We start from the raw sequence: 27,421 nt of genomic DNA, 5'->3' as shown, positions 1-27,421 counted from the left end.
AGAGTTGCCCCTAAATCAAAATGTAACCACATGAATCATGCCATTAAAATTCACAAAAAGCAACCAAGGGTAGGAGGCCTAAACCTCTTGTCAAACACATGCCTCAAAAGGGTATCAAATTCACCCATAATACCTCATACATTCAGAGCATTCAAATTAAAAGCGTAGAGTAATGGGGATAAGGGCAAACTTGACTGGAGAGATCGAATGAAATTGAATTTCCCGGTTGGGTTTGCAAAGCAATCTGAGGGTTTATATGAGAGGGAATTGGTTCTTTGCTGATGAGTTCCCTTCAGTCTCTGGAGGTTGCTCTGAACTCTGTTAGCTCTTCTCTCATTATCTTTCTCCCTGCCAGGGTAATAGGAATAGAATTGAATTTTGTTTCATTGAAACTCTGAATTTATAACCTGATTTTTGTGGACCTGTGGGCTTAAATGAGAGAGGCCCAAGTCCAAAATTTTATATTTTATTTATTTTATTTTTTATTTTTTTATTTTATTTTTTATTTTTTTTGTTTTTCTTTTGTTTTTGTTTTTTTTTCGTTCTTTTTTTTTAAACATGTGGGCTTCTCCTAGCGTAGGTGATTCTGGTGGCTTTTCTTGGGACTCGCTAGGCGACCCATTCTGCTCGTCTAGCGAGCATGACAGCTCATGAACAAACTTTTGCTCCTTCAAGATTAACGTTTTGACTGACGAATAGACCCCATTTGAACCTGTTGGAAGTATCTCAAGCCATTCCCTTGTGTTGACTGATCATCTAAATAGAACCCACAAAGTGTCTTGAATGATACTCAAGCTTCAAACAAAAGATGTTAGTGACACATTTTTGTGCTTTTGGTTAGTAAACAATAGTAAGAGAAACAATGATGTATAATTCAAGCATGCTGGGTGATCTCAAACCAATCACAAGGAGTCCCACCCAAAGGCAAAGGGGACCAAGATGCTAAAGATCCTTGTGGCAATGCAAATGCAATGTTATGATGCCATGAGGGATCTTAGGGTCAAAATTGGGGTCTTAGAGGGTCCTCAGGCTAGGTATGGCCGACAACCCAAGCACTTGAATGTTGTGTACAAGCACGTACACCCCATTTTGCATTCTGATTTGTTATGAAAATGGTTTTTAAAAAGGAACTTGATGTTGGATCAAGTGGTTCAATTTATTATTAAAAGTGTGAGTTATTAATGGGAGTGAGAGATATAATAAGGTTGAGAATAAAATGGAGGAGAGATGATATAATGGATCATGAAACAGATGGGTAATACTTGACGTTAGATCAAATATTCACATTGAAATGGTGTGAGTTTTATTCGAAAAATAACTTGACGTTGAATCAAGTACTTTTTGTTTCTTTCGAAATGCTTTGTTTATCGTTTTGTATTTTATCTTTGTTATTAGCATGCATGGTGAATTAACTAGAAAGCAATAAATCTACGCTATTACATGATCATGGGGTGGGGGAGCATTCAACCCAAAATGGGGGAATGGATCCACACAATACATCATAAGAGAATGAAAAGGAAATTGATTAGACTTAATTTCTAACTAATTATTCTAACTAAAATCTAATCCTTATTAATCATAATTCATCAAAAACCATGTTAATTTCTAATTGTCAAAACTCAAGAAAAAAAACTAATCCTAATAAAATCAGCAAAACAATGATCAAGATTAACGATAACTGGGATTAACAATAATTAATCATCATTAGGCAAGAAATGATGGATTAATAAACAAAACATTGAGATTATGGGTCGGGGTTGTGATAATTGGATGGAGGTGTGGTAAGCGGATTGATTGGGCCAAAGAGGCTCAAACCCCAAGTCTTGCACTCGGGTTCAAACATATGCAACCCAGGACCCGCTTCTCATGTTCACATAAACACACACTCATGTTCAGATTTCTTCAACGGTGCCAAGACGAAATGCGAAGAACTCAATGTCGGTGACGCACCAGGTTCATGCGTCCGTCCATGCTCAGTAAGCGAATCTCAAAATCCAGCTCAGGAATTCTACCATAACTAATCAAAGTTCAATACATCTTCGTGCTTGCACAAAATCAAAGAAGGCGAGATCGATATGAAATTATTGAATTTACCAATTCAAAGTTTCAGGTTTCAATGTTCTCTTTTCCTTGTGTGTCCGCTTTTCATTGGATGTTATTGTTGTGCGTTGATTTGTTCTTCGGCGTGTCGAATTGTGCATGTGGTTGAATGATGAAGAATGAAACACTGAATCTAATTTGAAAATTATTTTAGCTTCTTGTTCAATTCCGTTTTTTTTTGCTATTTGATGCTTCTGGAATTTCTTTGTGCTGTTATGTGCTTTTGTCAATTTTGTCTCTTCTTCTGCTACTATTCTGACTTCCTCTTTTCTTCTGATGCTTCTGTTTGTTACAGGTCGTTGGAAAATGGTTGAGAAAAGATGAAGATGAATTCAGTTAGGTTGGTTCTATTGAGAGGGTGATTGGATTGAGATAAGTGAGGGTTGGCCTCTTTGGTCACCTCTGTGAGTTATGATAAAAAGTGTTTTCATTTCCCAGTTGGAGTTTGTTGAGGCGGTTAGAGGTTGAAGAGGTTGTTACAGTTTTTTTGAATTCTGTTAGGGGATTGGAGAGATTTGAGAGGAGGTTCTATTAGTTAGTTACATTGCAGGTTGGTTTATTTTTCTGTTATGAATTAGTTCTATTCCTTTTCTGTTTCTATTGAGGAGTTGGTTTTTGGTGTGGCTTTTCTGTTACAACAGGGTATCAAAATATTTTGTTATGATGTTATTGTTAGGTTTGGCTTAGGGCTGCTGTTATGCTTATGCAGGAAAATTGTTATGCTTATGCAGGGTAGCTTGGAATGATCGATGGACAGGGTCGTGGGATTCAGATTTAATGGCTGCCTTGGGATTGCTTTGGGCTTAAGTTTGGAACGACATATGGTATGAATTTCTATCAAGTGAGCTAGTGTCATGTTAGTGGCTATTAGTGAAATTAGATTAAATTGTAAGAGTCGTTATTAGTTTGTTCATTCCTTGGATTATCGGTTAGAATGAATAAGGATGTTAGTTAGGATGTCGATATTGGTTATATGAATTAGTGAGCTATTGTATAATGTCAACAATTGGAATTGAATTGGTTTGTCATGATGATTTGGGAATTGTTTGGAAGTTTGAACCATGTTAGCTAGGTTTTGCAAGTTTGAATTGAAATTGTATCGGTTTTTATTACATGGTTTTTCTAATGGTTTTTTTCATGTTGAAATCAAATAGGTTCTTTTACCATGGAATGGACTTGGAATTTGTTGGAATTGGATTTTCATAAGGGAGATTGATTGAAGAATGGATGAAATTGTGTGTACAGTGTGTAGGAGAAGAGCGATCCAAAATGTAGCGGAATTTAAAGATTTCTCCTTTAGTGATCCTTACAAATGGGCATGATCAGTGATAAATCGTTACCTCTTGTGGCAATTGTAACCTTTGATGCATATCTACGGAGCGATCACGAATGTTGAACGATGACAACGCCTCTGCTCAGTCCACACGAACGGATTCCTTCAATCTCAGTGCTAGCTTCTACGAATGAAGGCTTTGAGTGAGTGAGAGAGAGAGAAACGAAATTGCAACTTCACAAATGCTTCTGCGAAAGGGTTCTATTTATAGAACCACTTGTGTGGGCTACAAGCTAAAAAGCTCACTTAAGTGTATGTGGTCAATATCTTATAATATGCCAAAATCACTTAAGCGTCTGGTACCTTAGCATATTTCGTATTCTACTTAAGTACACCATACCTTACGATGTTCTACAATTCACTTAAGTGCAACGTACCTTACGGTGTTCCTTAGTTACTCTATCTCTCATCAATCCGTCCTTTTGTGTGTGACCCTGTAGGTTTTCACGGTATTGGCAATTATATTAAATCACGTATTTAATATAATAAACAGTGAGTGGTATCTAGCAACACATCACTACTACCCAAGACACGAAAATGTCATGTGATCTGACAAATCCTTTTGTGATAATACTTGTGTGTATAATTACCCTTTTGCCCTTATGTCTATATTGAACACAAGGCATAGACTGTGTCATCCTTGTCCAGTTCAATATTAGGCCCGTAGACATTTATTCTGTTACGTAGGATGGGCAAATTCCATCTAGGTCACTCATGTCCCGTAGCATGCTTCGTGGAGTACCCATCAACTGTCTTTATAGTCATCCAGTTACGGACAACGTTTGATCAGCAATAAGGCATTCGACTCTACATCTAAGGCATACACTGTAGGTGTTTAATTGGCTGCATTATATGGTAAAACACTAATGTCTTGACTGATGTCATGACATGTAAGTGTGAATACATTGTAGTTACTGCAGGACTAGCTAACACAGGATTATTGAATGCTGTGACATTCATTCCTGTCAACAGATACTAAGGAACAGAAGTTCTGTTAGAACTTAGTATTCATTTGCAGTCTGGTTATCAAGGAAGAACCAGACCTGGCATAAGGCCTACTGACTGAATGTCAAACTGGATGTTGTGACATTCATCATTGACAGCAGCTACTGAAGATTAGGCAGAGTGGTGTTCTGCTATACTTCAGCATATTACTTAGTTTGTTCTTCAAGAGAATAACAGAACTAACTTAAGGCCAATTGTGTAAATGTTAAGTTGGACACTTTGACATTTATTAATGTAAGCTGTTACTGCAGTATGGTCATTTTGATCATGTACAGGTCAGCAAATTTTGTACAGTCTGTTTTCTGGAAAAACAGACTCAGCATATGGACCTTGATGTCAAGCTGAATGTCGTGACATTCGTGCCTGACAGCATATGCTAATTTGTAGGTTGTTCAGTTTTCTGTTTCAGCTTTTTCTCAGGCTATTCTTTAGGGATTCAACAACTGAGAGAAAATCCAGGAAATCAACAACCAAGCTACATTCAATGAACCTAACAAATAGCCTATTTGTTAGCAACCTAAATGTTGAATTTGAGGGAACTTGTGTGACCTAAAATTCAGGAAAATACAGGTGCAAAAGCCCAGGTGCTGCAATATAAAAAGGAAGGCATTCCTTCATTCAGTCTCGGGGATTTTGAAGCGTGAAGAGTCAGTGTGTCCATCATACTTCACTGCTGTATTTTGTGTGTCTTGTATTAGACGTATCTTGTAAGCCAAGCCATTATCAAGTAGATGATTGCTTTGGCATAGGGTGTTCATTGAGTTGTAAGTGTTGTGTCACTCAAAGCTTTTAAGCGTGAGTGCTGTGTATCTTGATTTAAGCTGTGAAGCATAATCAAGAGTTGTTTTTGAAGTGTGACTTCAAAGTGTCTTTAATATCACTGAGGTGATTGAGGGGGAGTGAGTAGGAACTCTGATCTTAGGTTAAGATTGAAATTGCATTGGGTAGGGATTAAGTGATAAGTTGTAAACGGGTGAGTTTAGCTTTGAATTGATACTACTAATAGTGGATTTCCTCCCTGGCTTGGTAGCCCCCAGATGTAGGTCATGTTGGACTGAACTGGGTGAACAATTACTTGTGTTATTTACTGCACTTACTATTAAGTTCTGCATAATCCCTGTCTGTGCAGAATTGGATGTCATAACAACCAGTGTGACATCCAACGTCTGATAACTAGAATTTCAATTGGTATCAGAGCAGGCACCCTGCCTGTGAAGTTCTGGGTGAGATCTAGGGAAGTTACTTTCTAGTACCATGGACAAGGATTTAGGACACTCAAACAGACCACCCATGTTGGATGGATCTAATTATGATGACTGGAAGCCTCGCATGATAGCCTTCTTAAGGTCTCTAGACAGCAAAGTCTGGAGAGCCGTCAACAAGGGATGGGAACATCCAACGAGGACTGGTGAAGATGGAGTCAGTGTGCAGATTCCCGAAGAAGATTGGGACAAGGAACAAGAGGCATTAGCTCTTGGAAACTCCAAAGCCTTGAATGCACTGTTCAATGGAATCACTAAGAACATCTTCAGGCTGGTGCACCATTGTGAACTAGCTAAGGAAGTTTGGGATACCCTCAAGGTAACTCATGAAGGTACTTCCAAGGTGAAGATGTCCAAACTTCAGATGTTGACAACCAAGTTTGAAAATCTGAGGATGAAAGAGGAGGAGACTATTCATGACTTTCACATGAATATTCTTGAAATTGCAAACACCTCTGGTGGACTAGGTGAGAAAATGACTGAAGAGAAACTTGTAAGAAAGATTCTCAGGTCCTTGCCTAAGAGATTTGCTATGAAGGTCACTGCCATAGAGGAGGCTTAGGACATCAGCAATATGAAGGTAGATGAGCTCATTGGTTCTCTCCAAACCTTTGAAATGGGCTTAGGTAAGTATGCTGAGAAGAAGAAAAGCATAGCCTTTATAGGAGAAGGATATACTGGAGGTGATGAAAGTATATCAGAAGCCTTAGCCATGCTTGGGAGACAGTTCAACAAGCTCATAAAGAAAGTTGATCAATAGGGTAGATCTAATGTCAAGAACATCCCGTCAGACATAAAGAAAAGATCAACTCATGAAGAAAAGGCCAACCAAGGCAAGGGAATCCAATGCCATGGATGTGAAGGATATGGTCATAGTAAGGCTGACTGCCCTATCCTTCTCATGAGGCAAAGGAAAGGGCTATCTGTCAACTGGTCAGAAGAAGACACTGAGAGTGAATCTGAAGGAGAATCGGCCAAACAAGTCACTGCTCTAACCAGTGTTTGTGCCTCAGAGGATAACTCAAGTGGAGATGAACTCACATTGGATGAGCTTGCTGCCTCATATAAAGAATTATGTGTTAAAAGTGCAGAAGTTTGCATCCAAGGAGAAAAGCATAAGAAACTCATCAAAGAACTAGAAGCTGAAAAACTAGAGCAGCTGAAAGTCATAGAGGGTCTGAAGGGTGAGATTTCGTTGCCGATCTCTAAGCTAGACCAAATGACCAAATCCATCAAGATGTTGAATAAGGGATCTGACACCTTGGAAGAAATCCTGAAAACAGGACAGAAGTCTGGAAACACATCTGGTTTAGGCTTTGGGAAAAGATCCTCAACTGAACGCAAACGCCCAAAGGCTAAAGTTCAGAAATCCAAAGGGAAGTCTCATCCAAAGTCACAACATCGAGGAACCAGAATGAACAATCATCAGAAGAAGAAATTCAAGAGATGGAAATGTCATTACTGTGGTAGATTCGGTCACATAAAACCATTCTGCTACCGGCTGCATGGTTACCCAAACCAGACCTCTCAAGGTAGGCCCAAGAAAAAGGTGTCTACTCATAATGTCCCCATTAAGAGACCAACATGGGCGGCTAAGCAGACACCTCAGGTCAATCCTAAGCAGCTGGCATCTAAGATGCACTTCTCACCTGAGAATCAAAAGTGTGTTGCTAACCTTGCTCACACCTCTTCAAGGGGACATATCAGACAAGATTGGTACCTTGATAGTGGCTGCTCAAGGCATATGACTGGGATGAACTACCTAGTGGTGAATCTACATCCCTCTAACACCAAGTCTGTGACATTAAGTGATGGAACTAAAAGAGAAGTCATGGGTGTTGGGAAGTTGGACTGTCCAGAAGCTCCAAAATTGAGTGATGTATTGTTAGTAAAAGGACTAACTGTTAACCTCATAAGCATAAGCCAGCTGTGTGACCAAGGATATAAGGTGGAATTTACCAAGGGAGGATGTGTGGTGTTGAATGGGAGCAATCAAGAAGTGATGAGAGGAGATAGATCCAAAGATAATTGTTATCTATGGAAATCTAGAGATTCTATCAACCCTCCCAAGTGTCTGTTGGCCAAGGGAGATCAGGAAGGGAAGGTGGGACAAGGAAAACTTGATGCCCCTCAGGTAAAAGGAGTGAAGAAGAGCATTTCCAAGGGAACTATGAGAAGAGTCTCATATCTGTCTTTAGATAAAAGGACAGACTATGGAAATTGTCTGCTCAAAAGCAATGAGCACTTGGTTCCCTTTGGCCATCATACAACTGATATGACAGCAAGGGATAGACAGAGGTGTGTGTTATTGACGTCTGCAGAAACTCAGTACCTTGCTTGTGGAGGCAGGTGGTCACCTCTAGTTTGGAGGAACCTGATGCAGACAGAGTACAATGTCACCCAGAATGTCATGACATTGTACAGTAAGGACAAAAAGGGAATGCGTGCGTCTGAAAAGTTATAGCAACTAATGAAGTTAGTTAGCTACTGTTTAATAAGTCAAATTATTAAACAAATGGTGAGCGCTGAGTGGTCAAAATCTAATAGACCTTACTCTTGCACAAAGTGGTTCACATTCAGTCGTTTCATTCTCCACTCGTGCAAACCCTCGTCCAAAGAAACGATTCATCTTCCCTCTCAAATATTCAGCATGGCTCGTCAATCCGACACCTCCTCGTACACCACCATGTCTGATTCTCACAGCACCGAGTCTCACCACCCTACCCGGGAGGATCCAGTTGTGGACGCAGCAACTTCGTCCCATGCAAGAAGACCTAAGGAAACGGTCACCGGGTTTTCATCAGAAATCGCTCTTGATGAACACACAAGGGAAGGGTCAAGGTATGTACATAACTCCATTGCAACTATCGTCACTCAGATACTATCTGGCAATCGAGATGTTCCTGGGGTTTCTGTTCCCTTGAACACAATCATTCCTGACATTGCTGCATGTCAAGATAAAGCTGTTGTGTTGAGGAAAAATGTCACTGACAATGTTGAGCAACCAGATGCTCATGAGGGATCAAAGGTTGAAAAACCCTCAGGCAAGGTGAGAAGTGAGAAGGCCAATGTTACTCAAAGTGTTGAGGACAATCCTAGGGCTGAGACGATTAACGTGGAAGAGCTCTCAGACAATGAACTTCTGGCTACAGTTGTCCCTAGGATAGCCAAGAGAGTCAGGACCAGAAGGGAGAAAAAGGTTGTGGAGCTGAAGTCCCCCTCCAAGGAGGTTGGTGTAACAAATCCTCAAAAGCAACCAGAGTCAGAGAGTACACACAAGAGGAAAAGCTATGGTCCTACAAAAGCTTGGAGCAAAGAGGTGCCTAAGAAGTTGAAGACCAAAGCTGTGGCGGTTGAGTCTGAATCTGATGCCCCATATGATGTCACAACATCCATGTCCAGGAAGAAACCCTCTTCCAGTAGGTTGGCAACCAGTGTCCCAGAAGTTCCCATTGACAATGTGTCCTTCCACTTTGCCTCCAGTGTTAACAGGTGGAAGTATGTATACCACAAGAGGCTGGCATTGGAAAGAGAACTGGCACAGAATGCATTGGACTGTAAAGAGATTGTGGATCTCATCAAGGAGGCAGGGTTGATAAGAACTGTGTCACAACTTCCTAAGTGCTATGAGACCTTAGTGAAGGAGTTTATTGTAAATCTGTCAGAGGAGTGTGCTGATGGGAGATCCAAGGAATTTCGAAAGGTCTATGTGCGTGGAAAATGTGTGACCTTTTCCCCCTCTGTGATAAATCAGTATCTGGGAAGAGCGGATGAAGAGCAACCTGAGCTTGAAGTGACTGACAATACAGTCTGTCAAGTCATCACAGCCAAGCAAGTCCGAATGTGGCCTCTCAAAGGGAAGCTAGTAGCCAGCCAACTAAGTGTCAAGTATGCAATGCTACACAAAGTTGGAGCAGCCAACTGGGTCCCCACTAACCACAAGTCAACTGTGTCTGTGGCATTAGGGAAGTCCATCTATGCAGTGGGAACCAAGGCAAGGGTGAACTATGGTGCTTACATATTTGATCAGACAATGAAGCATGCTGGGAGCTTTAGTGTGAAGGGACCCATTGCCTTTCCATCTCTCATATGTGGAATTGTGCTGAATCAATTTCCACACATCCTGACAGATAATGACTTCGTGAAAAGAAGAGAGAGTCCATTGGCCTTCAGCTACAAACTGTTCCTGGGCAAGCATGTCCCTGACATTGTCTTGACATCGGGAGAGACTTCCAAAGCTGGCAACCAACCAGACAAAGCTGATGTTATTACAGTTCTCAAAGAGACCTGCAAAGAGCTGGGAGCTAGAAAGCATGCACTGGAACAGCTCATCTTGCAGCTGGAGTCTACTGCTGAGGACACGGATGGAGCTGAAGGGCAAATGGTTGAGGAGGAGGAAGAGGCCAGCTCTGAAGAACAGGATGATGAGGAGGCTGATGATGAGGCTGAGGATTAATCACTTCTTTTGTGTTTTTTTCTGTCATGTGTGTAATTCAAATTACTATTTGTGGATCTGTAAATTAAAGTGTTGCTTTGGCAACATTTTTGACAAAAAGGGGGAGTGACAAGTGATACCCCAGGACAACAGAAGTTTACATTGTTAAACTTTATTAAAACAGGTTCCCATTCATGACAGATTGAAGTTTTCCCCTACTACAGCTGCTGTGTGATGAAGTGTGTATTTAGCTTCTGTGTGTATGCTGGTGTATGCCTCTGTGTGTATGCTGATATGTGTGTGAAGTTTTTATTTAACTTCCTCCCCCCCCTGCAGCTGATGTTGAAGTTTAGGTGCAACTTCTAATATGTGTGTGCTGCTATGCGAAGTTTTTATTTAACTTCCATGTGTGTGAGTGTGCTGCCACTCTGAGTGTATTAGCTAGTAGTATTCCGCTGCCATGAACTCTGTTATGGGGATCAAAGTGTTTTAGCCAAAAATTTGCCAAAGGGGGAGTTTGTAGGTGTTTAATTGGCTGCATTATATGGTAAAACACTAATGTCTTGACTGATGTCATGACATGTAAGTGTGACTACATTGTAGTTACTGCAGGACTAGCTAACACAGGATTATTGAATGCTGTGACATTCATTCCTGTCAACAGATACTAAGGAACAGAAGTTCTGTTAGAACTTAGTATTCATTTGCAGTCTGGTTATCAAGGATGAACCAGACCTGGCATAAGGCCTACTGACTGAATGTCAAACTGGATGTTGTGACATTCATCATTGACAACAGCTACTGAAGATTAGGCTGAGTGGTGTTCTGCTATACTTCAGCATATTACTTAGTTTGTTCTTCAAGAGAATAACAGAACTAACTTAAGGCCAATTGTGTAAATGTTAAGTTGGACACTTTGACATTTATTAATGTAAGCTGTTACTGCAGTATGGTCATTTTGATCATGTACAGGTCAGCAAATTTTGTACAGTCTGTTTTCTGGAAAAACAGACTCAGCATATGGACCTTGATGTCAAGCTGAATGTCGTGACATTCGTGCCTGACAGCATATGCTAATTTGTAGGTTGTTCAGTTTTCTGTTTCAGCTTTTTCTCAGGCTATTCTTTAGGGATTCAACAACTGAGAGAAAATCCAGGAAATCAACAACCAAGCTACATTCAATGAACCTAACAAATAGCCTATTTGTTAGCAACCTAAATGTTGAATTTGAGGGAACTTGTGTGACCTAAAATTCAGGAAAATACAGGTGCAAAAGCCCAGGTGCTGCAATATAAAAAGGAAGGCATTCCTTCATTCAGTCTCGGGGATTTTGAAGCGTGAAGAGTCAGTGTGTCCATCATACTTCACTGCTGTATTTTGTGTGTCTTGTATTAGACGTATCTTGTAAGCCAAGCCATTATCAAGTAGATGATTGCTTTGGCATAGGGTGTTCATTGAGTTGTAAGTGTTGTGTCACTCAAAGCTTTTAAGCGTGAGTGCTGTGTATCTTGATTTAAGCTGTGAAGCATAATCAAGAGTTGTTTTTGAAGTGTGACTTCAAAGTGTCTTTAATATCACTGAGGTGATTGAGGGGGAGTGAGTAGGAACTCTGATCTTAGGTTAAGATTGAAATTGCCTTGGGTAGGGATTAAGTGATAAGTTGTAAACGGGTGAGTTTAGCTTTGAATTGATACTACTAATAGTGGATTTCCTCCCTGGCTTGGTAGCCCCCAGATGTAGGTCATGTTGGACTGAACTGGGTGAACAATTACTTGTGTTATTTACTGCACTTACTATTAAGTTCTGCATAATCCCTGTCTGTGCAGAATTGGATGTCATAACAACCAGTGTGACATCCAACGTCTGATAACTAGAATTTCAATTGGTATCAGAGCAGGCACCCTGCCTGTGAAGTTCTGGGTGAGATCTAGGGAAGTTACTTTCTAGTACCATGGACAAGGATTTAGGACACTCAAACAGACCACCCATGTTGGATGGATCTAATTATGATGACTGGAAGCCTCGCATGATAGCCTTCTTAAGGTCTCTAGACAGCAAAGTCTGGAGAGCCGTCAACAAGGGATGGGAACATCCAACGAGGACTGGTGAAGATGGAGTCAGTGTGCAGATTCCCGAAGAAGATTGGGACAAGGAACAAGAGGCATTAGCTCTTGGAAACTCCAAAGCCTTGAATGCACTGTTCAATGGAATCACTAAGAACATCTTCAGGCTGGTGCACCATTGTGAACTAGCTAAGGAAGTTTGGGATACCCTCAAGGTAACTCATGAAGGTACTTCCAAGGTGAAGATGTCCAAACTTCAGATGTTGACAACCAAGTTTGAAAATCTGAGGATGAAAGAGGAGGAGACTATTCATGACTTTCACATGAATATTCTTGAAATTGCAAAAACCTCTGGTGGACTAGGTGAGAAAATGACTGAAGAGAAACTTGTAAGAAAGATTCTCAGGTCCTTGCCTAAGAGGTTTGCTATGAAGGTCACTGCCATAGAGGAGGCTTAGGACATCAGCAATATGAAGGTAGATGAGCTCATTGGTTCTCTCCAAACCTTTGAAATGGGCTTAGGTAAGTATGCTGAGAAGAAGAAAAGCATAGCCTTTATAGGAGAAGGATATACTGGAGGTGATGAAAGTATATCAGAAGCCTTAGCCATGCTTGGGAGACAGTTCAACAAGCTCATAAAGAAAGTTGATCAACAGGGTAGATCTAATGTCAAGAACATCCCGTCGGACATAAAGAAAAGATCAACTCATGAAGAAAAGGCCAACCAAGGCAAGGGAATCCAGTGCCATGGATGTGAAGGATATGGTCATAGTAAGGCTGACTGCCCTATCCTTCTCATGAGGCAAAGGAAAGGGCTATCTGTCAACTGGTCAGAAGAAGACACTGAGAGTGAATCTGAAGGAGAATCGGCCAAACAAGTCACTGCTCTAACCAGTGTTTGTGCCTCAGAGGATAACTCAAGTGGAGATGAACTCACATTGGATGAGCTTGCTGCCTCATATAAAGAATTATGTGTTAAAAGTGCAGAAGTTTGCATCCAAGGAGAAAAGCATAAGAAACTCATCAAAGAACTAGAAGCTGAAAAACTAGAGCAGCTGAAAGTCATAGAGGGTCTGAAGGGTGAGATTTCGTTGCTGATCTCTAAGCTAGACCAAATGACCAAATCCATCAAGATGTTGAATAAGGGATCTGACACCTTGGAAGAAATCCTGAAAACAGGACAGAAGTCTGGAAACACATCTGGTTTAGGCTTTGGGAAAAGATCCTCAACTGAACGCAAACGCCCAAAGGCTAAAGTTCAGAAATCCAAAGGGAAGTCTCATCCAAAGTCACAACATCGAGGAACCAGAATGAACAATCATCAGAAGAAGAAATTCAAGAGATGGAAATGTCATTACTGTGGTAGATTCGGTCACATAAAACCATTCTGCTACCGGCTGCATGGTTACCCAAACCAGACCTCTCAAGGTAGGCCCAAGAAAAAGGTGTCTACTCATAATGTCCCCATTAAGAGACCAACATGGGCGGCTAAGCAGACACCTCAGGTCAATCCTAAGTAGCTGGCATCTAAGATGCACTTCTCACCTGAGAATCAAAAGTGTGTTGCTAACCTTGCTCACACCTCTTCAAGGGGACATATCAGACAAGATTGGTACCTTGATAGTGGCTGCTCAAGGCATATGACTGGGATGAACTACCTAGTGGTGAATCTACATCCCTCTAACACCAAGTCTGTGACATTAAGTGATGGAACTAAAAGAGAAGTCATGGGTGTTGGGAAGCTGGACTGTCCAGAAGCTCCAAAATTGAGTGATGTATTGTTAGTAAAAGGACTAACTGTTAACCTCATAAGCATAAGCCAGCTGTGTGACCAAGGATATAAGGTGGAATTTACCAAGGGAGGATGTGTGGTGTTGAATGGGAGCAATCAAGAAGTGATGAGAGGAGATAGATCCAAAGATAATTGCTATCTATGGAAATCTAGAGATTCTATCAACCCTCCCAAGTGTCTGTTGGCCAAGGGAGATCAGGAAGGGAAGGTGGGACAAGGAAAACTTGATGCCCCTCAGGTAAAAGGAGTGAAGAAGAGCATTTCCAAGGGAACTATGAGAAGAGTCTCATATCTGTCTTTAGATAAAAGGACAGACTATGGAAATTGTCTGCTCAAAAGCAATGAGCACTTGGTTCCCTTTGGCCATCATACAACTGATATGACAGCAAGGGATAGACAGAGGTGTGTGTTATTGACGTCTGCAGAAACTCAGTACCTTGCTTGTGGAGGCAGGTGGTCACCTCTAGTTTGGAGGAACCTGATGCAGACAGAGTACAATGTCACCCAGAATGTCATGACATTGTACAGTAAGGACAAAAAGGGAATGCGTGCGTCTGAAAAGTTATAGCAACTAATGAAGTTAGTTAGCTACTGTTTAATAAGTCAAATTATTAAACAAATGGTGAGCGCTGAGTGGTCAAAATCTAATAGACCTTACTCTTGCACAAAGTGGTTCACATTCAGTCGTTTCATTCTCCACTCGTGTAAACCCTCGTCCAAAGAAACGATTCATCTTCCCTCTCAAATATTCAGCATGGCTCGTCAATCCGACACCTCCTCGTACACCACCATGTCTGATTCTCACAGCACCGAGTCTCACCACCCTACCCGGGAGGATCCAGTTGTGGACGCAGCAACTTCGTCCCATGCAAGAAGACCTAAGGAAACGGTCACCGGGTTTTCATCAGAAATCGCTCTTGATGAACACACAAGGGAAGGGTCAAGGTATGTACATAACTCCATTGCAACTATCGTCACTCAGATACTATCTGGCAATCGAGATGTTCCTGGGGTTTCTGTTCCCTTGAACACAATCATTCCTGACATTGCTGCATGTCAAGATAAAGCTGTTGTGTTGAGGAAAAATGTCACTGACAATGTTGAGCAACCAGATGCTCATGAGGGATCAAAGGTTGAAAAACCCTCAGGCAAGGTGAGAAGTGAGAAGGCCAATGTTACTCAAAGTGTTGAGGACAATCCTAGGGCTGAGACGATTAACGTGGAAGAGCTCTCAGACAATGAACTTCTGGCTACAGTTGTCCCTAGGATAGCCAAGAGAGTCAGGACCAGAAGGGAGAAAAAGGTTGTGGAGCTGAAGTCCCCCTCCAAGGAGGTTGGTGTAACAAATCCTCAAAAGCAACCAGAGTCAGAGAGTACACACAAGAGGAAAAGCTATGGTCCTACAAAAGCTTGGAGCAAAGAGGTGCCTAAGAAGTTGAAGACCAAAGCTGTGGCGGTTGAGTCTGAATCTGATGCCCCATATGATGTCACAACATCCATGTCCAGGAAGAAACCCTCTTCCAGTAGGTTGGCAACCAGTGTCCCAGAAGTTCCCATTGACAATGTGTCCTTCCACTTTGCCTCCAGTGTTAACAGGTGGAAGTATGTATACCACAAGAGGCTGGCATTGGAAAGAGAACTGGCACAGAATGCATTGGACTGTAAAGAGATTGTGGATCTCATCAAGGAGGCAGGGTTGATAAGAACTGTGTCACAACTTCCTAAGTGCTATGAGACCTTAGTGAAGGAGTTTATTGTAAATCTGTCAGAGGAGTGTGCTGATGGGAGATCCAAGGAATTTCGAAAGGTCTATGTGCGTGGAAAATGTGTGACCTTTTCCCCCTCTGTGATAAATCAGTATCTGGGAAGAGCGGATGAAGAGCAACCTGAGCTTGAAGTGACTGACAATACAGTCTGTCAAGTCATCACAGCCAAGCAAGTCCGAATGTGGCCTCTCAAAGGGAAGCTAGTAGCCAGCCAACTAAGTGTCAAGTATGCAATGCTACACAAAGTTGGAGCAGCCAACTGGGTCCCCACTAACCACAAGTCAACTGTGTCTGTGGCATTAGGGAAGTCCATCTATGCAGTGGGAACCAAGGCAAGGGTGAACTATGGTGCTTACATATTTGATCAGACAATGAAGCATGCTGGGAGCTTTAGTGTGAAGGGACCCATTGCCTTTCCATCTCTCATATGTGGAATTGTGCTGAATCAATTTCCACACATCCTGACAGATAATGACTTCGTGAAAAGAAGAGAGAGTCCATTGGCCTTCAGCTACAAACTGTTCCTGGGCAAGCATGTCCCTGACATTGTCTTGACATCGGGAGAGACTTCCAAAGCTGGCAACCAACCAGACAAAGCTGATGTTATTACAGTTCTCAAAGAGACCTGCAAAGAGCTGGGAGCTAGAAAGCATGCACTGGAACAGCTCATCTTCCAGCTGGAGTCTACTGCTGAGGACACGGATGGAGCTGAAGGGCAAATGGCTGAGGAGGAGGAAGAGGCCAGCTCTGAAGAACAGGATGATGAGGAGGCTGATGATGAGGCTGAGGATTAATCACTTCTTTTGTGTTTTTTTCTGTCATGTGTGTAATTCAAATTACTATTTGTGGATCTGTAAATTAAAGTGTTGCTTTGGCAACATTTTTGACAAAAAGGGGGAGTGACAAGTGATACCCCAGGACAACAGAAGTTTACATTGTTAAACTTTATTAAAACAGGTTCCCATTCATGATAGATTGAAGTTTTCCCCTACTACAGCTGCTGTGTGATGAAGTGTGTATTTAGCTTCTGTGTGTATGCTGGTGTATGCCTCTGTGTGTATGCTGATATGTGTGTGAAGTTTTTATTTAACTTCCTCCCCCCCCCCCCTGCAGCTGATGTTGAAGTTTAGGTGCAACTTCTAATATGTGTGTGCTGCTATGCGAAGTTTTTATTTAACTTCCATGTGTGTGAGTGTGCTGCCACTCTGAGTGTATTAGCTAGTAGTATTCCGCTGCCATGAACTCTGTTATGGGGATCAAAGTGTTTTAGCCAAAAATTTGCCAAAGGGGGAGTTTGTAGGTGTTTAATTGGCTGCATTATATGGTAAAACACTAATGTCTTGACTGATGTCATGACATGTAAGTGTGACTACATTGTAGTTACTGCAGGACTAGCTAACACAGGATTATTGAATGCTGTGACATTCATTCCTGTCAACATATACTAAGGAACAGAGTTCTGTTAGAACTTAGTATTCATTTGCAGTCTGGTTATCAAGGAAGAACCAGACCTGGCATAAGGCCTACTGACTGAATGTCAAACTGGATGTTGTGACATTCATCATTGACAACAGCTACTGAAGATTAGGCAGAGTGGTGTTCTTCTATACTTCAGCATATTACTTAGTTTGTTCTTCAAGAGAATAACAGAACTAACTTAAGGCCAATTGTGTAAATGTTAAGTTGGACACTTTGACATTTATTAATGTAAGCTGTTACTGCAGTATGGTCATTTTGATCATGTACAGGTCAGCAAATTTTGTACAGTCTGTTTTCTGGAAAAACAGACTCAGCATATGGACCTTGATGTCAAGCTGAATGTCGTGACATTCGTGCCTGACAGCATATGCTAATTTGTAGGTTGTTCAGTTTTCTGTTTCAGCTTTTTCTCAGGCTATTCTTTAGGGATTCAACAACTGAGAGAAAATCCAGGAAATCAACAACCAAGCTACATTCAATGAACCTAACAAATAGCCTATTTGTTAGCAACCTAAATGTTGAATTTGAGGGAACTTGTGTGACCTAAAATTCAGGAAAATACAGGTGCAAAAGCCCAGGTGCTGCAATATAAAAAGGAAGGCATTCCTTCATTCAGTCTCGGGGATTTTGAAGCGTGAAGAGTCAGTGTGTCCATCATACTTCACTGCTGTATTTTGTGTGTCTTGTATTAGACGTATCTTGTAAGCCAAGCCATTATCAAGTAGATGATTGCTTTGGCATAGGGTGTTCATTGAGTTGTAAGTGTTGTGTCACTCAAAGCTTTTAAGCGTGAGTGCTGTGTATCTTGATTTAAGCTGTGAAGCATAATCAAGAGTTGTTTTTGAAGTGTGACTTCAAAGTGTCTTTAATATCACTGAGGTGATTGAGGGGGAGTGAGTAGGAACTCTGATCTTAGGTTAAGATTGAAATTGAATTGGGTAGGGATTAAGTGATAAGTTGTAAACGGGTGAGTTTAGCTTTGAATTGATACTACTAATAGTGGATTTCCTCTCTGGCTTGGTAGCCCCCAGATGTAGGTCATGTTGGACTGAACTGGGTGAACAATTACTTGTGTTATTTACTGCACTTACTATTAAGTTCTGCATAATCCCTGTCTGTGCAGAATTGGATGTCATAACAACCAGTGTGACATCCAACGTCTGATAACTAGAATTTCAATTGGTATCAGAGCAGGCACCCTGCCTGTGAAGTTCTGGGTGAGATCTAGGGAAGTTACTTTCTAGTACCATGGACAAGGATTTAGGACACTCAAACAGACCACCCATGTTGGATGGATCTAATTATGATGACTGGAAGCCTCGCATGATAGCCTTCTTAAGGTCTCTAGGCAGCAAAGTCTGGAGAGCCGTCAACAAGGGATGGGAACATCCAACGAGGACTGGTGAAGATGGAGTCAGTGTGCAGATTCCCGAAGAAGATTGGGACAAGGAACAAGAGGCATTAGCTCTTGGAAACTCCAAAGCCTTGAATGCACTGTTCAATGGAATCACTAAGAACATCTTCAGGCTGGTGCACCATTGTGAACTAGCTAAGGAAGTTTGGGATACCCTCAAGGTAACTCATGAAGGTACTTCCAAGGTGAAGATGTCCAAACTTCAGATGTTGACAACCAAGTTTGAAAATCTGAGGATGAAAGAGGAGGAGACTATTCATGACTTTCACATGAATATTCTTGAAATTGCAAACACCTCTGGTGGACTAGGTGAGAAAATGACTAAAGAGAAACTTGTAAGAAAGATTCTCAGGTCCTTGCCTAAGAGGTTTGCTATGAAGGTCACTGCCATAGAGGAGGCTTAGGACATCAGCAATATGAAGGTAGATGAGCTCATTGGTTCTCTCCAAACCTTTGAAATGGGCTTAGGTAAGTATGCTGAGAAGAAGAAAAGCATAGCCTTTATAGGAGAAGGATATACTGGAGGTGATAAAAGTATATCAGAAGCCTTAGCCATGCTTGGGAGACAGTTCAACAAGCTCATAAAGAAAGTTGATCAACAGGGTAGATCTAATGTCAAGAACATCCCGTCGGACATAAAGAAAAGATCAACTCATGAAGAAAAGGCCAACCAAGGCAAGGGAATCCAATGCCATGGATGTGAAGGATATGGTCATAGTAAGGCTGACTGCCCTATCCTTCTCATGAGGCAAAGGAAAGGGCTATCTGTCAACTGGTCAGAAGAAGACACTGAGAGTGAATCTGAAGGAGAATCGGCCAAACAAGTCACTGCTCTAACCAGTGTTTGTGCCTCAGAGGATAACTCAAGTGGAGATGAACTCACATTGGATGAGCTTGCTGCCTCATATAAAGAATTATGTGTTAAAAGTGCAGAAGTTTGCATCCAAGGAGAAAAGCATAAGAAACTCATCAAAGAACTAGAAGCTGAAAAACTAGAGCAGCTGAAAGTCATAGAGGGTCTGAAGGGTGAGATTTCGTTGCTGATCTCTAAGCTAGACCAAATGACCAAATCCATCAAGATGTTGAATAAGGGATCTGACACCTTGGAAGAAATCCTGAAAACAGGACAGAAGTCTGGAAACACATCTGGTTTAGGCTTTGGGAAAAGATCCTCAACTGAACGCAAACGCCCAAAGGCTAAAGTTCAGAAATCCAAAGGGAAGTCTCATCCAAAGTCACAACATCGAGGAACCAGAACGAACAATCATCAGAAGAAGAAATTCAAGAGATGGAAATGTCATTACTGTGGTAGATTCGGTCACATAAAACCATTCTGCTACCGGCTGCATGGTTACCCAAACCAGACCTCTCAAGGTAGGCCCAAGAAAAAGGTGTCTACTCATAATGCCCCCATTAAGAGACCAACATGGGCGGCTAAGCAGACACCTCAGGTCAATCCTAAGCAGCTGGCATCTAAGATGCACTTCTCACCTGAGAATCAAAAGTGTGTTGCTAACCTTGCTCACACCTCTTCAAGGGGACATATCAGACAAGATTGGTACCTTGATAGTGGCTGCTCAAGGCATATGACTGGGATGAACTACCTAGTGGTGAATCTACATCCCTCTAACACCAAGTCTGTGACATTAAGTGATGGAACTAAAAGAGAAGTCATGGGTGTTGGGAAGCTGGACTGTCCAGAAGCTCCAAAATTGAGTGATGTATTGTTAGTAAAAGGACTAACTGTTAACCTCATAAGCATAAGCCAGCTGTGTGACCAAGGATATAAGGTGGAATTTACCAAGGGAGGATGTGTGGTGTTGAATGGGAGCAATCAAGAAGTGATGAGAGGAGATAGATCCAAAGATAATTGCTATCTATGGAAATCTAGAGATTCTATCAACCCTCCCAAGTGTCTGTTGGCAAAGGGAGATCAGGAAGGGAAGGTGGGACAAGGAAAACTTGATGCCCCTCAGGTAAAAGGAGTGAAGAAGAGCATTTCCAAGGGAACTATGAGAAGAGTCTCATATCTGTCTTTAGATAAAAGGACAGACTATGGAAATTGTCTGCTCAAAAGCAATGAGCACTTGGTTCCCTTTGGCCATCATACAACTGATATGACAGCAAGGGATAGACAGAGGTGTGTGTTATTGACGTCTGCAGAAACTCAGTACCTTGCTTGTGGAGGCAGGTGGTCACCTCTAGTTTGGAGGAACCTGATGCAGACAGAGTACAATGTCACCCAGAATGTCATGACATTGTACAGTAAGGACAAAAAGGGAATGCGTGCGTCTGAAAAGTTATAGCAACTAATGAAGTTAGTTAGCTACTGTTTAATAAGTCAAATTATTAAACAAATGGTGAGCGCTGAGTGGTCAAAATCTAATAGACCTTACTCTTGCACAAAGTGGTTCACATTCAGTCGTTTCATTCTCCACTCGTGTAAACCCTCGTCCAAAGAAACGATTCATCTTCCCTCTCAAATATTCAGCATGGCTCGTCAATCCGACACCTCCTCGTACACCACCATGTCTGATTCTCACAGCACCGAGTCTCACCACCCTACCCGGGAGGATCCAGTTGTGGACGCAGCAACTTCGTCCCATGCAAGAAGACCTAAGGAAACGGTCACCGGGTTTTCATCAGAAATCGCTCTTGATGAACACACAAGGGAAGGGTCAAGGTATGTACATAACTCCATTGCAACTATCGTCACTCAGATACTATCTGGCAATCGAGATGTTCCTGGGGTTTCTCTTCCCTTGAACACAATCATTCCTGACATTGCTGCATGTCAAGATAAAGCTGTTGTGTTGAGGAAAAATGTCACTGACAATGTTGAGCAACCAGATGCTCATGAGGGATCAAAGGTTGAAAAACCCTCAGGCAAGGTGAGAAGTGAGAAGGCCAATGTTACTCAAAGTGTTGAGGATAATCCTAGGGCTGAGACGATTAACGTGGAAGAGCTCTCAGACAATGAACTTCTGGCTACAGTTGTCCCTAGGATAGCCAAGAGAGTCAGGACCAGAAGGGAGAAAAAGGTTGTGGAGCTGAAGTCCCCCTCCAAGGAGGTTGGTGTAACAAATCCTCAAAAGCAACCAGAGTCAGAGAGTACACACAAGAGGAAAAGCTATGGTCCTACAAAAGCTTGGAGCAAAGAGGTGCCTAAGAAGTTGAAGACCAAAGCTGTGGCGGTTGAGTCTGAATCTGATGCCCCATGTGATGTCACAGCATCCATGTCCAGGAAGAAACCCTCTTCCAGTAGGTTGGCAACCAATGTCCCAGAAGTTCCCATTGACAATGTGTCCTTCCACTTTGCCTCCAGTGTTAACAGGTGGAAGTATGTATACCACAAGAGGCTGGCATTGGAAAGAGAACTGGCACAGAATGCATTGGACTGTAAAGAGATTGTGGATCTCATCAAGGAGGCAGGGTTGATAAGAACTGTGTCACAACTTCCTAAGTGCTATGAGACCTTAGTGAAGGAGTTTATTGTAAATCTGTCAGAGGAGTGTGCTGATGGGAGATCCAAGGAATTTCGAAAGGTCTATGTGCGTGGAAAATGTGTGACCTTTTCCCCCTCTGTGATAAATCAGTATCTGGGAAGAGCGGATGAAGAGCAACCTGAGCTTGAAGTGACTGACAATACAGTCTGTCAAGTCATCACAGCCAAGCAAGTCCGAATGTGGCCTCTCAAAGGGAAGCTAGTAGCCAGCCAACTAAGTGTCAAGTATGCAATGCTACACAAAGTTGGAGCAGCCAACTGGGTCCCCACTAACCACAAGTCAACTGTGTCTGTGGCATTAGGGAAGTCCATCTATGCAGTGGGAACCAAGGCAAGGGTGAACTATGGTGCTTACATATTTGATCAGACAATGAAGCATGCTGGGAGCTTTAGTGTGAAGGGACCCATTGCCTTTCCATCTCTCATATGTGGAATTGTGCTGAATCAATTTCCACACATCCTGACAGATAATGACTTCGTGAAAAGAAGAGAGAGTCCATTGGCCTTCAGCTACAAACTGTTCCTGGGCAAGCATGTCCCTGACATTGTCTTGACATCGGGAGAGACTTCCAAAGCTGGCAACCAACCAGACAAAGCTGATGTTATTACAGTTCTCAAAGAGACCTGCAAAGAGCTGGGAGCTAGAAAGCATGCACTGGAACAGCTCATCTTGCAGCTGGAGTCTACTGCTGAGGACACGGATGGAGCTGAAGGGCAAATGGCTGAGGAGGAGGAAGAGGCCAGCTCTGAAGAACAGGATGATGAGGAGGCTGATGATGAGGCTGAGGATTAATCACTTCTTTTGTGTTTTTTTCTGTCATGTGTGTAATTCAAATTACTATTTGTGGATCTGTAAATTAAAGTGTTGCTTTGGCAACATTTTTGACAAAAAGGGGGAGTGACAAGTGATACCCCAGGACAACAGAAGTTTACATTGTTAAACTTTATTAAAACAGGTTCTCATTCATGACAGATTGAAGTTTTCCCCTACTACAGCTGTTGTGTGATGAAGTGTGTATTTAGCTTCTGTGTGTATGCTGGTGTATGCCTCTGTGTGTATGCTGATATGTGTGTGAAGTTTTTATTTAACTTCCTCCCCCCCCTGCAGCTGATGTTGAAGTTTAGGTGCAACTTCTAATATGTGTGTGCTGCTATGCGAAGTTTTTATTTAACTTCCATGTGTGTGAGTGTGCTGCCACTCTGAGTGTATTAGCTAGTAGTATTCCGCTGCCATGAACTCTGTTATGGGGATCAAAGTGTTTTAGCCAAAAATTTGCCAAAGGGGGAGTTTGTAGGTGTTTAATTGGCTGCATTATATGGTAAAACACTAATGTCTTGACTGATGTCATGACATGTAAGTGTGACTACATTGTAGTTACTGCAGGACTAGCTAACACAGGATTATTGAATGCTGTGACATTCATTCCTGTCAACAGATACTAAGGAACAGAAGTTCTGTTAGAACTTAGTATTCATTTGCAGTCTGGTTATCAAGGAAGAACCAGACCTGGCATAAGGCCTACTGACTGAATGTCAAACTGGATGTTGTGACATTCATCATTGACAGCAGCTACTGAAGATTAGGCAGAGTGGTGTTCTGCTATACTTCAGCATATTACTTAGTTTGTTCTTCAAGAGAATAACAGAACTAACTTAAGGCCAATTGTGTAAATGTTAAGTTGGACACTTTGACATTTATTAATGTAAGCTGTTACTGCAGTATGGTCATTTTGATCATGTACAGGTCAGCAAATTTTGTACAGTCTGTTTTCTGGAAAAACAGACTCAGCATATGGACCTTGATGTCAAGCTGAATGTCGTGACATTCGTGCCTGACAGCATATGCTAATTTGTAGGTTGTTCAGTTTTCTGTTTCAGCTTTTTCTCAGGCTATTCTTTAGGGATTCAACAACTGAGAGAAAATCCAGGAAATCAACAACCAAGCTACATTCAATGAACCTAACAAATAGCCTATTTGTTAGCAACCTAAATGTTAAATTTGAGGGAACTTGTGTGACCTAAAATTCAGGAAAATACAGGTGCAAAAGCCCAGGTACTGCAATATAAAAAGGAAGGCATTCCTTCATTCAGTCTCGGGGATTTTGAAGCGTGAAGAGTCAGTGTGTCCATCATACTTCACTGCTGTATTTTGTGTGTCTTGTATTAGACGTATCTTGTAAGCCAAGCCATTATCAAGTAGATGATTGCTTTGGCATAGGGTGTTCATTGAGTTGTAAGTGTTGTGTCACTCAAAGCTTTTAAGCGTGAGTGCTGTGTATCTTGATTTAAGCTGTGAAGCATAATCAAGAGTTGTTTTTGAAGTGTGACTTCAAAGTGTCTTTAATATCACTGAGGTGATTGAGGGGGAGTGAGTAGGAACTCTGATCTTAGGTTAAGATTGAAATTGCATTGGGTAGGGATTAAGTGATAAGTTGTAAACGGGTGAGTTTAGCTTTGAATTGATACTACTAATAGTGGATTTCCTCCCTGGCTTGGTAGCCCCCAGATGTAGGTCATGTTGGACTGAACTGGGTGAACAATTACTTGTGTTATTTACTGCACTTACTATTAAGTTCTGCATAATCCCTGTCTGTGCAGAATTGGATGTCATAACAACCAGTGTGACATCCAACGTCTGATAACTAGAATTTCATACACCATTATCACCATGAGAATAACTTATGACACTTTGCATAACATTCTATATAGTATTCTCATAGCGGATCAATCCAGTATAAATATTACTCTTAATATTCATACCTATGTTTAAGACTTGATAACTCCTTATCCATGATCCATGAGATATGATCATCAGTCTATATACATAATAGTCTTAATGCTTTAATGTTATCCCACTTCACAATAGAGCTCGACTATGAATACTTTAAGAATAATGTCCTTATGTTTAATGTGATCTCATGATTACGTCATACTTGATACATCAAACGGACTAGTTATTCTAGGGACTTTATTAAACAAACATAATAAAGAAAAATCCTTTTATTATTAATAAATAATTCGATACAAGTACCAAAATTATTGGCCTCTAGAGCTTAGCACTAGAGCTAATCAAGCATACCCCTAATGCCCAAAGATCTAGCATGGCCATCATGCTTCTGCTGCGCAAGAGGCTTTGTCAGTGGGTCAACAATATTGTCAAGTGTAGGTACTCTGCATATTTTCACATCTCTTCTATCTATTATCTCTCGAATGAGGTGATAACGCCTAAGTATGTGTTTAGATCGTTGGTGAGATCTAGGCTCCTTAGCATGTGCGATAGCACCATTGTTATCACAATAGAGACCAATGGGATCCACAATGCTAGGAACTATGCCAAGTTCAGTAATGAACTTTTTGATCCAAACAACTTACTTTGTTGCACTTGAGGCAGTAATATACTCGGCCTCGGTTGTAGAATTAGCAACTGTATCTTACTTTGAACTTTTCCAACTCACAGCGCCACCGTTTAAGCAAAACACATAACCAGATTGCGATCTAAAGTCATCCTTATCTGTCTGGAAGCTAGCATCGGTGTATCCAATTACAGCAAGCTCTTCTTGACCTCCATATATCAAGAATGAGTCTTTAGTCCTTCTCAAATACTTAAGGATATTCTTGACAACTACCCAATGAGCATCACCGGGATCAGATTGGTACCTACTCGTTTCACTTAAAGCATACGAGACATTTGGTCGAGTATATAACATGGCATACATGATAGATCCTATTACAGATGCATATGGAATCTTATTCATGTGATCCCTTTTTTCCTTAGTTGAAGGGGATTATGTTTTTGATAGACACATGCCATGTTGCATAGGTATGAATCCTTTCTTAGAATCATGCATATTAAAGCGTCTCAGCACTTTGTCTATGTATGTACTCTGACTTAGGCCAAGCAGTTTTTGTGATCTATCTCTATAGATTCTGATTCCTAATATATAGGTTGCTTCACCTAGGTCCTTCATAGAAAAGCATTTCCCCAACCAAGACTTTACTTGTTGTAGGGTAGGGACATCGTTTCCAATGAGTAATATGTCATCTACATATAATACCAGGAAAACGATCATGCTCCCACTAACCTTCTTGTAGACACAAGACTCGTCTTCGTTCTTGATGAATCCATATTGTTTTACTGTTTCATCAAAACGAAGATTCCAGCTTCTGGAAGCTTGCTTCAATCCATAGATTGATCTTTGTAACTTACATATCTTTTGGGCACCTTCTGGTATGTCAAATCCTTCATGTTGTGTCATGTACACATCCCTAATTTTCTCTATGTTGAAACATTATAGGTCATTTTGTCTAAACCCTAATTTGAAAGTCAACTTCCCAAGGCCATAACTTGCTCAATTTTTATAATATGAAAGATTTCCAAGTTGCACAATCAAATTAAATGTGTCTACTTCAACTTTGATGTTTGGAGTCGGAGCTAATTCAACTTTTTTGAGCATGTGATATGAGGTTACATTATAGGTCACTTTTGACCTATACCATTGATCAAGTGATTTTTCCAAACTTCAAAAATTCATAACTCTATCATTTAAAATCCAAATGACATGATATTGGTGACCATTTTGAATGTCTTTGAGAGAGCTACAACTTTGATGAAGACACTTTTCTCATTTGAAGCTCATATAAAAAATTTAAGAAAGGTGGAATATTGAGACATATGGCTTGACACTTAGAAAAAATTTGATATGTCAAAAATTTCCAAACTTCCACCTCAAATTTCTCCAAGTTCCAAGATCCAAATGAAAAAGTGTTAAACATGAAAGTTGTTAATCTTGATCTCACCTTTCCAAAGAGCTCAAATTCATTCATTTTGGACAAGAAATGAATAGGCTGCATATGGCATGAACATGATGATATCATTTGGAAAGGATCAAACTTCAAACATCAATGCACACTTGCCTTGCAATCCAAGCTCAATTCAGACTATCCAACATTCATTTGTGGACCTTAAGCAATGATTTCATGGGCCTGTGCGTGCCCATGCACCCTTGCATCACCATTTTCCAAAATTGGAAAGTGATTTGAAGTGTGCAATTATAAACTGTTTCAGCTATAAATAGAGGTTCAATTGCTCAGAAATGAACACACATTCGCGCCAGCTTTGCTCCCCCATTTCAAACCCTCACTTTGCAAAGGATAAGCTTGAGAAATTCTTTTGAATTTGAGGTTGAATTTCCATTGTTTTGAAATTCAAATCTCCAGGAATCCACAGCCTTTGAAACATCTAATCCTTCTTCTGTAAGCAAGTGGAG

General features: G+C 41.2%; 3 protein-coding genes and 1 long non-coding RNA gene across 4 annotated transcripts; all 4 read left to right on the top strand.

The window, feature by feature from the left end:
* The first annotated feature begins 1,890 nt into the window (after positions 1-1,890).
* LOC127132265 (uncharacterized) lies at positions 1,891-4,022 on the top strand. The gene is made up of 4 exons (XR_007806648.1): positions 1,891-2,110; positions 2,396-2,650; positions 2,832-2,924; positions 3,255-4,022. It is a non-coding gene; the product is annotated as an uncharacterized LOC127132265 (long non-coding RNA).
* Positions 4,023-8,350: 4,328 nt separating this feature from the next.
* On the top strand, positions 8,351-10,156 carry LOC127129480 (uncharacterized). Its single transcript, XM_051058653.1, has 3 exons — positions 8,351-9,119; positions 9,366-9,757; positions 9,896-10,156. Exons 1-3 carry the CDS (start codon positions 8,351-8,353, stop codon positions 10,154-10,156), a joined length of 1,422 nt encoding a protein of 473 aa, XP_050914610.1.
* Positions 10,157-14,744: 4,588 nt separating this feature from the next.
* LOC127129479 (uncharacterized) lies at positions 14,745-16,550 on the top strand. The gene is made up of 3 exons (XM_051058652.1): positions 14,745-15,513; positions 15,760-16,151; positions 16,290-16,550. Exons 1-3 carry the CDS (start codon positions 14,745-14,747, stop codon positions 16,548-16,550), a joined length of 1,422 nt encoding a protein of 473 aa, XP_050914609.1.
* Positions 16,551-21,141: 4,591 nt separating this feature from the next.
* On the top strand, positions 21,142-22,947 carry LOC127129478 (uncharacterized). Its single transcript, XM_051058651.1, has 3 exons — positions 21,142-21,910; positions 22,157-22,548; positions 22,687-22,947. Exons 1-3 carry the CDS (start codon positions 21,142-21,144, stop codon positions 22,945-22,947), a joined length of 1,422 nt encoding a protein of 473 aa, XP_050914608.1.
* The last annotated feature ends 4,474 nt before the right edge of the window (positions 22,948-27,421 follow it).

Source organism: Lathyrus oleraceus, chromosome 3 (genome assembly GCF_024323335.1).
Source record: "Lathyrus oleraceus cultivar Zhongwan6 chromosome 3, CAAS_Psat_ZW6_1.0, whole genome shotgun sequence".
Classification (NCBI taxonomy): domain Eukaryota; kingdom Viridiplantae; phylum Streptophyta; class Magnoliopsida; order Fabales; family Fabaceae; genus Lathyrus; species Lathyrus oleraceus.
This window is presented reverse-complemented; position numbering and strand designations above follow the sequence as displayed.